At 42.6% G+C, this 15357-nt stretch overlaps 1 protein-coding gene across 1 annotated transcript; it reads left to right on the top strand.

The window, feature by feature from the left end:
- The first annotated feature begins 5567 nt into the window (after positions 1 to 5567).
- On the top strand, positions 5568 to 8254 carry LOC112263964 (5-hydroxytryptamine receptor 1A-alpha-like). Its single transcript, XM_024440588.2, has one exon. It carries the CDS (start codon positions 5828 to 5830, stop codon positions 7106 to 7108), a length of 1281 nt encoding a protein of 426 aa, XP_024296356.1. The 5' UTR covers positions 5568 to 5827; the 3' UTR covers positions 7109 to 8254.
- Positions 8255 to 15357: the final 7103 nt, after the last annotated feature.

Raw genomic sequence — 15357 nt, 5'->3', positions numbered from 1 at the left:
GAATTTCAGTATTTTACAACATAGTGTTAGATGGTTCCTCACCCTGAAAGTAGACTACGGATCAAAATAAACTGTATTGTTTGGTATTCTTTAAACAGCCAGTAATGACTTCAACTAACTTTAGCGAACACTAGATAAGGGCATGCGATTGCACCTGTCTATTGTCCTTCTGGCTCTGTCTCCATCTCTCTCTCCTTCTCTTTCTTGTCCTTAGACTCTTCAACCTGTTCCTCTCTCTTTTACTCATCCTCCTATCCATCGCTGCTGGAGCTGGAGATGAGGGAAGAGCCGGCGGTCTGCTCTTCGCCCAACGGTCCCCCCGCCAAGTTACCTTTCCTTCATTGAAAATGAATGTTCCCATGTTAGCCGAGACCGCATTCACGGTGAACACTGCATATCAATATCGGCTCACTCAGAAATCACCTTTACATTTCTGTCACGCAATCTGTAACATTTTCCACATTGAAATGACGTAGTGTACCCAGTGGGATAATGTCTGTACAGTAAAATAAAGCGCTCTCAACACACTGACTTCAGGCTCTATTCAGTCTGTATCGCTGAAACGTTACAGATTGCTTACACATCCAAGTGGGAATCGTGGTATTTACCACATACAATGGGGAGAAAAAAATGTTAACCTATTTATTTTTTTACCTCTTCCACACTCATTTACGGTGAGACAGGTGTGAACCTGAAGTGAACCTGAAGTCATATTATTTCAATAGTATTTGACAAGAGATCCTCTCTAAGCTTTACAGGAATATGACTCTGAATATAAACAGCAACACCTCCCTCATTGGCATTCCGATCTCTTCTGTAGATATTATAACCATATATTGCTACTACTGTATCATCAAATTAATTATATAACCACTACAGTAGCTATTATAGTGAAAGAATACCATGCTATATTAATAGTTTGATAGTTTGAGTTTGAGGAGAGTTTGAGGAGAGTGCAGAGTTATGAACTAATGTATTAATAAACCAATTAAGCACATTTGGGCAGTCTTGATACAACATTTTGAATAGAAATGCAATGGTTCATTGGATCGAAGAAAACTTTGCATATACACTGCTGCCATCTAGTGGCCAAAATTGCGCTTTGAATCCTAAGTCATATCATTGGCCTTTCTCTTGCATTTCAATGATGACGGAAAAAAACAATGCATGTTTTGTCCTTTGTATTATCTTTTACCAGATCTAATGTGTTATATTCTCCTACATTAATTTCACATTTCCACAAACTTTAAAGTGTTTATTTTCAAATGCCGCCGGCTTGACCAAGTGTTGCTGATGGAGGAGCCAATGCATCAGACACCCCGAGGTCCATGAGAGATGGAGCGCAGTGGATCCGCGTCTGAGGTAGTCTTCCTGGAAAGTTGAGGATCCAAGTCCGAGGCAGAATCCCAGGCGGAATACCAGACAGAATCCCCCTGGGAAGAAGTCCAGATAGGGGATGATGGCACAGGAACCTCTGAAGCCAGGAGGGCAAAGCTGTTTGACAAGTGGATTTTAGTCGGGCTTCCCAACGCCGAAGAAGCCCCATTCACCATAGGCCGCTTCCCTCCATTTGGCCTATGGCGGGTAATGTGCTTACATGGTTGGGCGGCAGGATTGGTGACAGTATCTATCATCCATTAAATACACCAGGAGCCACGGTCCAGTTCCATTTTCCAGGGAAGTGTGAAACTTCTTTAGGGAGGGGTGCCTGGTTGGCATTTCACTCATGTCCTCAGCGAATAAATAATTGTTGCATCAGAACTCAGAATTCCACATTGTCCTGGAAGAGAGCATAGTAAATACAGCTCCTGCATTAAACACTCACTTTTCCCCCTGACCATGAGAAGAGACATAGCAACTGTAAATAAATTGTGTTTCAACCATGTTTTGAGGCTATATATATTGATACATATATATATATATATATATATATATATATATATATATATAGATATATATATATATTGTTGATTTATTTGTACATTTACTTTGTCTACAAACATTGGAGTACAACAAGCTTATATTTTGGTTTCTGATGGGGTTGAACTAAGCTCATCAGGCATTTAGTTATATTCTTCAAGAATCAGTGGGGAGTCCTACACATAATTAATTCAATTTGAAAAATTGATGTAGCAACTGCTGATTGAACCTTTAAGGAAATTACCTCAATAATAACATTTTCTGCCGTTGAATGCAACAATGTTTTTTAACACTATAATTTATTTACCAGCTTGATAGCTGTGCTTTTAATCTATGGTTGATAAAGCTTGTTGGCCATTAGCCTCAATGTGTGGTAGTGGAGGAGGGGCCTGAGAGCACACACTTAACTGAGTGTGTTGTGAAATCTGTTATGAATGCATTGTAATGTTTTTAAAATTGTATAACTGCCTCAATGAGCTATACTGCCTAAAACTATTTAATAATAAAAAGTCAAAGTCGTAACAGTTTTAGTTAAAAGCCCACCTTTTAATTAAGCAGACTTTAACAGCTCTACACTACCAGGGGTGTCGGGAGGGTTACCCGGAATTTCTAACGCCTCCTACGGCCTCCTCTCCTGCGACGCCGGGACACCCTGGGACGGCGGCGCCTGCGTATGGGGCGGCTGCTGGATCTTCTGCGTCTTCTTGGCATTGTGATTGATTGATAAGTAAGACTATGAATGAATTTTATTCGGCCAGGGATCCCTTTTATAGGCCTGGAGGTGGCATGCGTGACGTCATAACGTGATAAATGATGATGCAATAATTATTAATAACATTTAGAATTTTGAAAACTACTAGTCTTCAGTGATGACGCAATAGTGATATTTTTTTGGGTTTGGCGAATTTAACTTATGTTCTGTTGCTTTGGCCAACCCAATGAAACGTGGTTAAAAAAATAAAAAAATCACTCTGGGCTTTATTTAATATAGATGATTTCCATAACAATTTGTTGCAATTAAACAATAATACTGGGTTAAGGTGCACATTTGACACCTTCTCAACACTCAAGCTTTTGTTTTGAATGTTTATTTATCCAAGGTGGTAGGTAACCCTATTCACTGTCTTTTGTTTTGAATGTTTATTTATCCAAGGTGGTAGGTAACCCTATTCACTGTCTTTTGTTTTGTAATTCTCTGCTATGAAGTCGTAAATACCAGTTGGATGCATTCACCGGCTTTGAAGTCATTTGTTGTTGTATTCATTATGGATCCCCGAGGCAGCAGCTAGTCTTCCGGGGGTCCGGCAGAATTAATAATATATAAATAGATCATAATAGCCAAATCTGTTAGGAATAGATACAATTAAAACATTGACTCTTGTATCTGTCCCTAAAAAAACAACAACATTAAAACAATGTAGTTTTTATTTGAAACATTTACACATTCAATCATCAAGTTAGTCAGAATAGGCTTGCAATAATTTCTTAGGCCTAGAGTAATTTATTGATACAACGGTTGGATTCCAAACAGTAAATAATGAATTCATACACGTTTACTATAGCTATAACATCCCACAACAATTAAAGACAACTAAGAAAAATAATAGACACAGGAATATAAATTGATATGCTTTTGGTTTAAAACGATATGCTATTCGTTTATAGAATAATTTCAAGATCCAACCATTATAAACGGTAAATCATCAATAGTATAATACCGTAAGCTTCTCAGCTACGGGAGGGTCTACTCCTAATTTGGAGCAGAGTTTCTTTATTTTAAGATAAAAAGAAGCTCATGCCACTGTGTTTTGTATTTTCGTGAATTGTTTTCCACGGTTTTTGTGTTTGGAATGGCACGGTTACTACGGGAGATTCAAAATGCTGTCAAAATGCAAATTATTGTAGCGACCCGCACAGACAGCTGTGTGTTATGTGTTAGGCTCGTAGGTGGTTGTGTTGTACTTACCAGTACCCAGTGTTCGCGGGGTCCGACATGCCAATCAACCTGCTTTCTGCCAATCACGGGAATGCCTGGAATGTTCTGATGCCAGGCATCCTGGCGGTTGGCGGAGTGGCGTGGAGGGGGGTTGGGCAGGGGGATGGAGCATTGGAAGTTAAGACCAGGTTTAGCCTTTGTTCGCTCTCTTACGTCTGGGTTTCACAAGAGACGGTCACGGTTGGCTTGTGGGGTATCTTTCGTTTATTTGGCGTGGGCTACGGTCAAACAGTAGCCTGTGTAAAGTTGGGTTAATAAACCGTCAATTGGTAAACTCAACACTCTGTCTGGACAATTGTTCCTTTATGATCTAGTCAGGGCATTATTATATGATATAAGCGTTTGTATGCCAATTTTAAATCTGTAGAATTACTTTTAACCATAACGCTAATTGACTGATTGGACAAATGACTTCTTCGGTAAATGACAGGAGTGGCAAGGAGTGTCATGGTAGATAAAAATACTGGTACCTAGGCTATTTCTAAGGTGTAAGGCAGACAGACCAGTAACTTTTATGGCCACACAAGGTGCTACCGGTGGATTCAAAACGAGTAGCCTAACAATTATTTACATGGCCGTAGTTGCATTTACAAACAAACGTTTTTTTTCTGTATGAAATCAATAATATGTAAACAAATGGTGACAGTGAGCAAAATAACCATAGACGGGAAGTTGACAATGGCTTATCAATAAGCATAAACACAATGTATTTCTATGGTTACAGTCCTCAAATATTGAATTGAATCAATTGAATTTCATTGAATCAATTTAATTAGATTAACCTCAGCCGGTAGTGCTTACTAAGTAAGATAGACCTAATAGGCTAATATAAAACAATAGCCTATCGTTGGTTAGGCTATGGGTTGTTCGGGTGTTTCTTTCTTATAGACGACCTCGGCATGGGACTTTAATGAACTTGCGTGAGCAAGCTTCTCACTCGCACTTTGACTTTTTCCTCATCTGTGTTTCAGAAAACCACACATTCTTCCAAGCTCCAAGGTGTGCAGCCGTAGTTCTCGTTCCTTACAGCAGATGGCAGCATATTTCTGTTCTGGACTCGAGTAAGGAGCTGTCCTTGGTTCTGAAATACCGCATACAGACTCCACTCATTTTGGGAATGAGCTTATTTGTCAATCACATTTAGAATGACATATATTATGAATTAAATACAATTTATACTTAAATTATTTTATATCACACTGCTGAATAATAATCGTTTTTGAACTTTGATAAATATATATTTTGTTGTCATCATTTGAAGAGAATTACTCCCCCTCTATGTCAAATGAGATGAAACGCGTTTTCAGCTTGCAATTCATTTAAAACAAAATATCAATCGACTAAAACAAAAAACCTTTATTTTTATTCCATAAATAAATAGTTACTCGCAATGCAGGAAACTACTTTAGTTTCTTGCACAATTTGATTAGGCTACAGAGGTACACAAGCATATATCGCAAAAAATGAGAAAATATATTTTTTTTAAGTAGAAAAGAAACAGAAGAGGGAGAAGCTTCTCTCTTTCTCTTTAATATGCAGCTATCGAAAGGACTCCGCAAGGGAGAGCAGAGAAACAGAACTCCGCGGCGACCTCATGCAATGGCCGTCTGACGTATACCTACTGCTGCTGGTAGCTTATAAATGAATTCACGTCGTCACCAGGCGCAGATCATTTGCAGGACCAGTGAGCGCCCCGACCGTCAACAAACACATGCGCACACACACACTGGTACCAGTACGCGTCATGCGTCCTCGGAACGAGGGAACAGGCACAGGAACTCCGATGGACCCCGGTAGAACTCACACCGGCGCCAGCACGAGGGACTGACTGAGCCTCCAGGTTCCCCATTTGGTTACCTTGTCCAGTCCTACCGGACGCGCCTATCGGGTGTCCCATGCCCCTGACGCACTATGGATTTTATAAACAACGTCAGTGACAACAGCAATTCGACCACAGACTTCCCCGACGTCGTGGATGTCATTCCAAAGTGGGGAGACAATGAGAATGCAACGGGGTCTAGAAGTGTGCCTGAGGTGGAGCTGAGTTACCAGGTGGTCACCTCTCTGCTGCTCGGCGCGCTCATCCTCTGTTCCATATTCGGCAACGCGTGCGTCGTCGCCGCCATTGCGCTGGAGAGGTCGCTCCAGAATGTGGCCAACTATCTGATCGGCTCGCTAGCCGTTACAGACCTCATGGTATCAGTTCTGGTACTACCCATGGCAGCCCTCTACCAAGTCCTGAACAAATGGACTCTGGGACAGGAGATATGTGATATATTCATCTCCCTGGACGTGTTGTGCTGCACGTCGTCCATTCTGCATTTGTGCGCAATTGCCCTGGACAGGTACTGGGCTATCACGGACCCCATAGACTATGTGAACAAAAGGACACCCAGGCGAGCCGTGATGTTAATCAGCGTGACTTGGCTGATTGGGTTCTCAATCTCCATCCCTCCAATGTTAGGCTGGAGGAAAGCCGAGGACAGGGCGAACCCGGACGCCTGCACCATCAGTCAGGACCCGGGTTATACCATCTACTCCACGTTCGGAGCATTTTACATCCCACTTATCCTCATGCTGGTCCTCTACGGGCGGATATTCAAGGCAGCCAGGTTCCAGGTTTGGAAAACTGTGAAGAAATCGGAAAAGGTAAAAGTGTCGGACAAGTGCTTGGCCGTGTCGCCAGCTATTTTCCACAAGAAGATTAATGGAGAGGCGGGGGGCAAGAATTGGAAGCGCAGTGTGGAACCTACATTCAACTCCCCGTGCGTAAACGGCTCGGTGAAGCACGGGGAGGACGGCGAGTCGTTGGAGATCATAGAAGTGACCAACAATTCTAAGAACCACCTTCCTCTCCCCAACACTCCACAGTCCTCACAAGGGTTTGAGAACAGGAACGAAAAGAACACGGAGGCTAAGAGGAAAATAGCTCTGTCCAGGGAGAGGAAAACGGTAAAGACGCTCGGTATCATCATGGGCACTTTTATTTTCTGCTGGCTGCCCTTTTTCATCGTGGCGCTGGTCTTGCCTTTCTGTGCGGAGAGTTGTTACATGCCAGAATGGCTGGGCGCCGTCATCAACTGGCTGGGCTATTCGAACTCTCTCCTCAACCCCATAATTTATGCCTACTTTAACAAAGACTTCCAAAGTGCTTTCACTAAGATCATAAGATGCAAATTCCACAGACCGTGAGACATTTCGTCGTAAAGTGTTAGCGTTAACTTCCAATGAGTAAATGAAACAGAAAAAATAAACATGTTATTTTCAGGGACAGTCTCTAGCCTACGGTGTGAATTAGAAACAGAATAGCCTACGGCACATATACAGTGAGACGTGGAGAGAGACAGGAAGTATATTTGCATATGCTGTGTAAACTGCTCCTGTCTAGCATATTCGATATTGTAAATATCTGCGAGGCATCGTATTCCCATGGAAGATGTGTCATTCAAATACAATGTTCTGAATTCATGCATTGCCATCCACGAGACACGCGCGCCGCGTTGCGACTACGACGCGAGGCTTTCTGTCCTAAATCACACCAAGCTTTGTAGCACTGAAACAATACAAAAAACTATCGAAAAACTACAACTTCTGACTGTAACGTCTACTCTTTGCGCACAAAAAGAGGAAAGCGTTCAATGACATTTGTAAAAAGAAAGAAAAGGAAGAAAATACATATGAAGAGTTTATTTCCAAAACGTTATATTCATATATTTTCCCACATTAGTTTTTTTCTCATTAAAAAAAGGATTGCGTTACTGGCACCATCATGTGTGTGTAAAATATGACTGTTCTCTGGATTATTGGATTTTAAATGTGTTTTTTTTGTTGCAAAACGCTATATATCCATCCATTGTTTAGCTGGAATGGAATGTTCATATCCTGTATATTTGATTGTGATATGTGGTTTTCTCACCTAGTTATCTTAAAGATGAAGGTACTTACTGTAAGTCACTCTGGATAAGAGCATCTGCTAATTGACAAAAATGTCAAATGTAAATGTTTTACATACAGATAACATATTACTCTATTGAATTATTTTTTGAACATTTTTTAAATATTGATATCACAAATGTATCATTTGTACAGTCCTTTATTAAAAATGTAGTTATTTGTTACATTTGACTGTGTACAACCTAGCAGTACTACTTATTTCTGAGAGTGAGGCAGATATATAGCATTTTTAAAAAAGCATGATTATTTGTCTCTTTGAAGTGAAACCACCAAGTGATAAAAGATAAACAAATACATGTATGTCATTGAACAACCATGCCATGATTAGATAATGAAAAAATACACCTATTTCTTTCATATTTTATTTCAACAATAAAATCTCATTTACAAACTTTTCTGAAAATGGATATATAGCGTTTTGGATGAAATTTCATATTTTGAGATTAAATTATCTGAGTATAATCTATTATTCTGGAATTATTTAATTTCACGAACGGAGAGGCAAACTCTTTACGCAATGTTGAGTGAATCATAGATCTAATACGGACACAGACAGTATAGTATATATTGGACTGAATATGAAGTGGATTTGGGAGGTGTGAGATATTTATGTTAGTGGGTGAGAGAGCTATGTACTGATCTGCACAGTAAAGAGGTATTGAGTTAAACAGTTCCAACTTCTATCAACTCTATCTAAGGCAAAATGAGATGTGCAATTTTCCAAAATGGAAACAGTTAAGATATGCTATCAAGGACTGGATCTGTCTGTCTGTCACGCACGTGCGCACACACACACACACACACACACACACACACACACACACACACACACACACACACACACACACACACACACACACACACACACACACACACACACACACACACACACACACACACACACACACACACACATATAGTGGTTACAGAAGAAGGCAGAGGCTTTGGTTCAGAGGCAGCTGTAAATGGAAACAAAAGCTCGAGGCACCTTGTAATGCATTCCAATAAAGTTTCTAACCACATACAGAAATTCATTACATGGATTGTAACCATCCATGTAAATGCATTATGTTGATCAGAACATTTCATATAAATATGAAACAGTTCCTAAAGTTGTCCAGAAATGCATTGCTTTCAAATCGCCAACTCTATGGCACCTGAATAGAATACAACAGAGAAAGAGAGAAAAAGAGAAACAGTTGGATAGGTTACACATGATCTTACAAAACCAGCACTGACTCCCAGCAGGCATCACAGCTGTCTGGTCTAGAAGCAGTGATCATGACGTGGGTGCAGGCGGTAGACTGGAGAAGCATGGAGCATGTCTATTCTCCCCCGATGCAACCTGAAGAAAATGAAGACAATTGACATAATTGCAGGCAACAGAGATATGGCATGACTTGCTCTTTTAATTACGGCTTACTTTGTCATATGTTAGCTGTCAGTCAAACTAACCTTAACCATAATGAAAATATACACCTGACCTCAGAACAGTGGAGTAACTTTCCCTAACTTTGGAGATTTACTATATCAAATAAAACAAAATAAAATAAAATTGTATTAGTCACATGCGCCGAATACAACAGGTGTAGACCTTACAGTGAAATGTTTACTTATGAGCCGCTAACCAACAGTGCAGTTTCAAAACATATAGATAAGAATAAGAGGGAAAAAAACAAGTAATTAAAGAGGAGCAGTAAAAAAATAACCTTATATACAGGGGGTGCCGGACCAGAGTCAATGTGGAGGCTATATACAGGGGGTGCCGGACCAGAGTCAATGTGGAGGCTATATACAGGGGGTGCCGGACCAGAGTCAATGTGGAGGCTATATACAGGGGGTGCCGGACCAGAGTCAATGTGGAGGCTATATACAGGGGGTGCCCGACCAGAGTCAATGTGGAGGCTATATACAGGGGGTGCCGGACCAGAGTCAATGTGGAGGCTATATACAGGGGGTGCCGGACCAGAGTCAATGTGGAGGCTATATACAGGGGGTGCCCGACCAGAGTCAATGTGGAGGCTATATACAGGGGGTGCCGGACCAGAGTCAATGTGGAGGATATATAGAGGGGGTGCCCGACCAGAGTCAATGTGGAGGCTATATACAGGGGGTGCCGGACCAGAGTCAATGTGGAGGATATATACAGGGGGTGCCGGACCAGAGTCAATGTGGAGGCTATATACAGGGGGTGCCGGACCAGAGTCAATGTGGAGGCTATATACAGGGGGTGCCCGACCAGAGTCAATGTGGAGGCTATAATACAGGGGGTGCCGGACCAGAGTCAATGTGGAGGCTATATACAGGGGGTGCTGGACCAGAGTCAATGTGGAGGCTATATAAAGGGGGTGCCGGACCAGAGTCAATGTGGAGGCTATATACAGGGGTCCCGGTACAGAGTCAATGTGGAGGCTATATACAGGGGGTGCCAGTACAGAGTCAATGTGGAGGCTATATACAGGGGGTGCCCGTCCAGAGTCAATGTGGAGACTATATACAGAGGGGTGCCGGTACAGAGTCAATGTGGAGGCTATATACAGGGGGTGCCAGTACAGAGTCAATGTGGAGGCTATATACAGGGGGTGCCCGACCAGAGTCAAAGTGGATGCTATATACAGGGGGTGCCGGACCAGAGTCAATGTGGAGGCTATATACAGGGGGTGCCCGACCAGAGTCAATGTGGAGGCTATATACAGGGGGTGCCGGACCAGAGTCAATGTGGAGGCTATATACAGGGGGTGCCGGACCAGAGTCAATGTGGAGGCTATATACAGGGGGTGCCAGACCAGAGTCAATGTGGAGGCTATATACAGGGGGTGCCAGACCAGAGTCAATGTGGAGGCTATATACAGGGGGTGCCGGTACAGAGTCAATGTGGAGGCTATATACAGGGGGTGCCCGACCAGAGTCAATGTGGAGACTATATACAGAGGGGTGCCGGTACAGAGTCAATGTGGAGGCTATATACAGGGGGTGCCGGACCAGAGTCAATGTGGAGGCTATATACAGGGGGTGCCGGTACAGAGTCAATGTGGAGGCTATATACAGGGGGTGCCAGTACAGAGTCAATGTGGAGGCTATATACAGGGGGTGCCGGACCAGAGTCAATGTGGAGGCTATATACAGGGGGTGCCGGTACAGAGTCAATGTGGAGGCTATATACAGGGGGTGCCGGTACTGAGTTAATGTGGAGGCTATATACAGGGGGTGCTGGTACAGAGTCAATGTGGAGGCTATATACAGAGGGGTGCCGGTACAGAGTCAATGTGGAGGCTATATACAGGGGGTGCCGGACCAGAGTCAATGTGGAGGCTATATACAGGGGGTGCCGGACTAGAGTCAATGTGGAGGCTATATACAGGGGGTGCCGGACCAGAGTCAATGTGGAGGCTATATTCAGGGGGTGCTGGTACAGAGTCAATGTGGAGGCTATATACAGAGGGGTGCCGGTACAGAGTCAATGTGGAGGCTATATACAGGGGGTGCCGGACCAGAGTCAATGTGGAGGCTATATACAGGGGGTGCCGGACTAGAGTCAATGTGGAGGCTATATACAGGGGGTGCCGGACCAGAGTCAATGTGGAGGCTATATTCAGGGGGGTGCCAGTACAGAGTCAATGTGGAGGCTATATACAGGGGGTGCCGGACCAGAGTCAATGTGGAGGCTATATACAGGGGGTGCCGGACTAGAGTCATTGTGGAGGCTATATACAGGGGGTGCCGGACCAGAGTCAATGTGGAGGCTATATACAGGGGGTGCCGGACCAGAGCCAATGTGGAGGATATATACAGGGGGTGCCGGACCAGAGTCAATGTGGAGGCTATATTCAGGGGGTGCGGACCAGAGTCAATGTGGAGGCTATATACAGGGGGTGCCGGACTAGAGTCAATGTGGAGGCTATATACAGGGGGTGCCGGACCAGAGTCAATGTGGAGGCTATATACAGGGGGTGCCGGACCAGAGTCAATGTGGAGGCTATATACAGGGGGTGCCGGACTAGAGTCAATGTGGAGGCTATATACAGGGGGTGCCGGACCAGAGTCAATGTGGAGGCTATATACAGGGGGTGCCGGACCAGAGTCAATGTGGAGGCTATATACAGGGCGGTGCCGGACCAGAGTCAATGTGCGGGGACACCGGTTAGTTGAGGTAATATGTACATGTAGGTAGAGTTAATAAATTAAAGTGACTATATGTCCTCATCATGTTGCCACCAAGGTTTAAACTACTCTAAGGGGTACCCTGCAATGATGAGCTCCCACGGACTTTCCTGGAGGTGACTGCTTATTGAAAAACATATCCAAGTTCAACTTTAATGACGAGAGCTGGCTGTCTTCTCCACAACACTCATAGAAGTGCCGCATGGTCTTAGTTATTATGGGGTTATGCTGATGTGTTCAAATCCAATCCAATTTTATTCATTACATACTTGGTAAACAACAGGTGTAGACTTGCAGGGAAATGCTTACTTACGGGCCCTTGCCAACAATGCAGAGAGAAAGAAAACACGTAATAACAAAAGTAATAATAAATACATTATGTACAATAAAAGTTAAGATCAACGCAAAAACACACAACACAGCAGAATTGGTCAGAAACCCGTAAAATGTCTGCTATCCATTGCAGCGACATTCTCTTGTTATGGGAATGTCCAGCAACCTTAGTTACCCCATTGACGTCGTCGTCGGACTGGGGTGTAGACTGCAGTGTCTGCCCGCAATGGAATTTTATGAATGACGATCCATGTGGTAGGCCTACCGTTTGTAAAACAGGCAGTGTATTATATTTGTGTCTACATTCATCTGGTAAAAGTAGATTTTTATATGATTAAGGGGAAAAAATTACCCTATGAGGGTGTTGTGCCTGGCCTTAGTGGATTTGGGAGGTATGAGATATTGATGTTAGTGGGTGAGAGAGCTATGTACGGGTGTTGTATTGATCTGCACAGTAAAGAGGTATTGAGCTAAACAGTTCCAACTTCTAACAATTATATCTAAAACAGACTGAGATAAGGGATGGCTAGAATCAGCCGACTGATGTTGGCTGTTTTAACAGAAAGCGAGAGATGACGTAGCTAGTACTCTTATCTGGAGAGTGTTCCATATTGAGGTTCAGACCTCCCATCCTATCTGTAGATGTTCTCCACCTGTCATAGTGCCCAACACCCGTTTTCTGGTCTCTTCTGCCCGCGCATCGCTCTGTTGAAACACGACACACACTCCTGGCCATGTAGCAACTTCTGACAGGCAGGAATGACAGGCTTGGGTTTCCCCAAAAACTATTTTGTCTCTGCAAAGGTTTTTCAAACTTCTAACAAAACACACCGTCCACTAAACTTTAGTTCAAAGAGGAGACTCTCTCTTTGTTGGTTGCCTTTTCGGTTCTTTACAGGACCAGTTAGAGGATCACGATATCTTACATTGTCTAGATAAAGTATCTCAATCCCTCCCAAAAGCTCTGAAGGTCACATACATATTCAGCTCTATCTCAAGTTATAAAGAAAAGCTAACCAAATCAACCCTACTGCCTCTCAAGACACCGATGGAGGACTCCATCTCTACTTATGAATCCCAATCATTTCCCATTTTAAATATTTGGGAATAGATATATTTAGCCTTCCTTAGATAAAACCATTGCCAGAAACTTTAACAGAACGCTCAAATAAATTACATTTGAACTCAGTAGATGGACTAATATCCCAGTTGCTTTAACTGGCAGAATAGCTATTGTCAAAATGAATATAGTGCCACGGCTGAATTTCTGCAGTTCAATGCTTCCCTTGTTTCCCTCTTCTGGCTATTGGGATGAAATCCATAGTGAGGTTTCAAAATGTATATGGCAAAGTTAGTGAGTCTGGACAAAATTAACAAACTTGCAAAGAGGGAAACATGTCGGAGAACTATTCAAATGTGGATAATGTGAATAATACACCTGTAATGCCCCCAACATAAAAGAACAAAACAAATTAAAAGGAGGTAAAAAAATTAAACAGTGACATCAAAACCACTCAAAACAAAACAGTATCTCTGAACCCACCTGAGGAAAAGTCTCTCTCTCTCTCTCTCTCTCTCTCTCTCTCTCTCTCTCTCTCTCTCTCTCTCTCTCTCTCTCTCTCTCTCTCTCTCTCTCTCTCTCTCTCTCTCTCTCTCTCTCTCTCTCTCTCTCTCTCTCTCTCTCTCTCTCCCTCCCTCCCTCCCTCCCCCTCTCTGACTTTCACTTTTACTTGAGTTTTTAGGTTTTAAATATACTTAAGTATCAAAAGTAAATGTAACTGCAAAAAAATAAAAGTATACATTTTTTTAAGCCAACCAAATAATATTGTTTATTTTTTTTTAAATCTACATATAGCCAGGGATACAGTCCAACACTCCAGTCCGCTAGATCAGAGGCAGTATGGATGACCAGGGATGTTCTCTTGATAAGTGTGTGAATTGGACCATTTTCCTGTCCTGCTAAGCATTCAAAATGTAATGAGTATTTTTGAGTGTCAGTGGATTAAAAAGTACAATATATTATTTAGGAATGTAGTAAAGTAAAATGAAATGTTATCAAAAATATAAATAGTAAAGTAAAGTACAGATACCCCCAAAACGACTTATATAGTACTTTAAAGTATTTTTACTTAAGTACTTTACACCCCTGCCAATAAACAAGTTTTGTTGATTTCCATTGACTCTGATTATGCCTTACAAGAAAGGCCTTACTTCCTCATTCCTCTTGCCTTATAATGCAGATGTCTAGCTCTCCATCACAGAAGGTGCTAGGCTTTGTGAGTGAGATCCTAAACTACTATTCAAGCTGATGAAGGGGGCTGATGAAAGACGTTGGTGTGATGAATGTAAAATCTGTTGCCCAACAGACAGTGAAGGGAGAAATGATGCAGGACATTTCCTTAAGAGAATCAAAGAGAACATTGGAAGCACAATCAGAAGTATTCACAGCTCATGGTTTCTGATATAACAACCTATAAGAATCCAACTGTCTAAATAATGATGTATTATGCTGTGGTTACTAGAAGGATTTACTAGGCTATGTTACTGTAACTCTGGAAGTTTTCACTTTGAATTTAGATAGAGATCCATGAAGAGTTTATCTATATGTTTCAAGCATGGTCAAAGTCAAGGATCAGGACCAACCTGCAAGGCATCTGGGTAGCACTCTGCAGCTAGATGAAGGATAAAGAGGAGGAAGATGACGAGTGTGTGTGTGTTGTTGTTGTTGTTAACCATGGGATGGATGTAACTCTCACCCCTGCTGAGCTACCGATGATTCTGGGATGGAGAGAGCAGGAGGCCAGAAAAACAGAGTCGACGTGAGGGGAAGAAGAACAGAAGGGGAAGAGCTGAGTGATGTTGCAGCCAGCAGAGGATTGCAGAGCCAGCCCCCGTACTGCCTACATCAGCACCCTTGTCGCCGAAGACAGCGATAGCAGGGCCAGAGATGTAGTCTGGCAAAGTACCAAAGTAAGTGGTCGAAGGATGGACCA

This window comes from Oncorhynchus tshawytscha, linkage group LG12, assembly GCF_018296145.1.
Source record: "Oncorhynchus tshawytscha isolate Ot180627B linkage group LG12, Otsh_v2.0, whole genome shotgun sequence".
Taxonomy (NCBI): Eukaryota; Metazoa; Chordata; class Actinopteri; order Salmoniformes; family Salmonidae; genus Oncorhynchus; species Oncorhynchus tshawytscha.
Note: the sequence above shows the minus strand (reverse complement) of the source record. Positions and strands in the feature narration are given on the sequence as shown.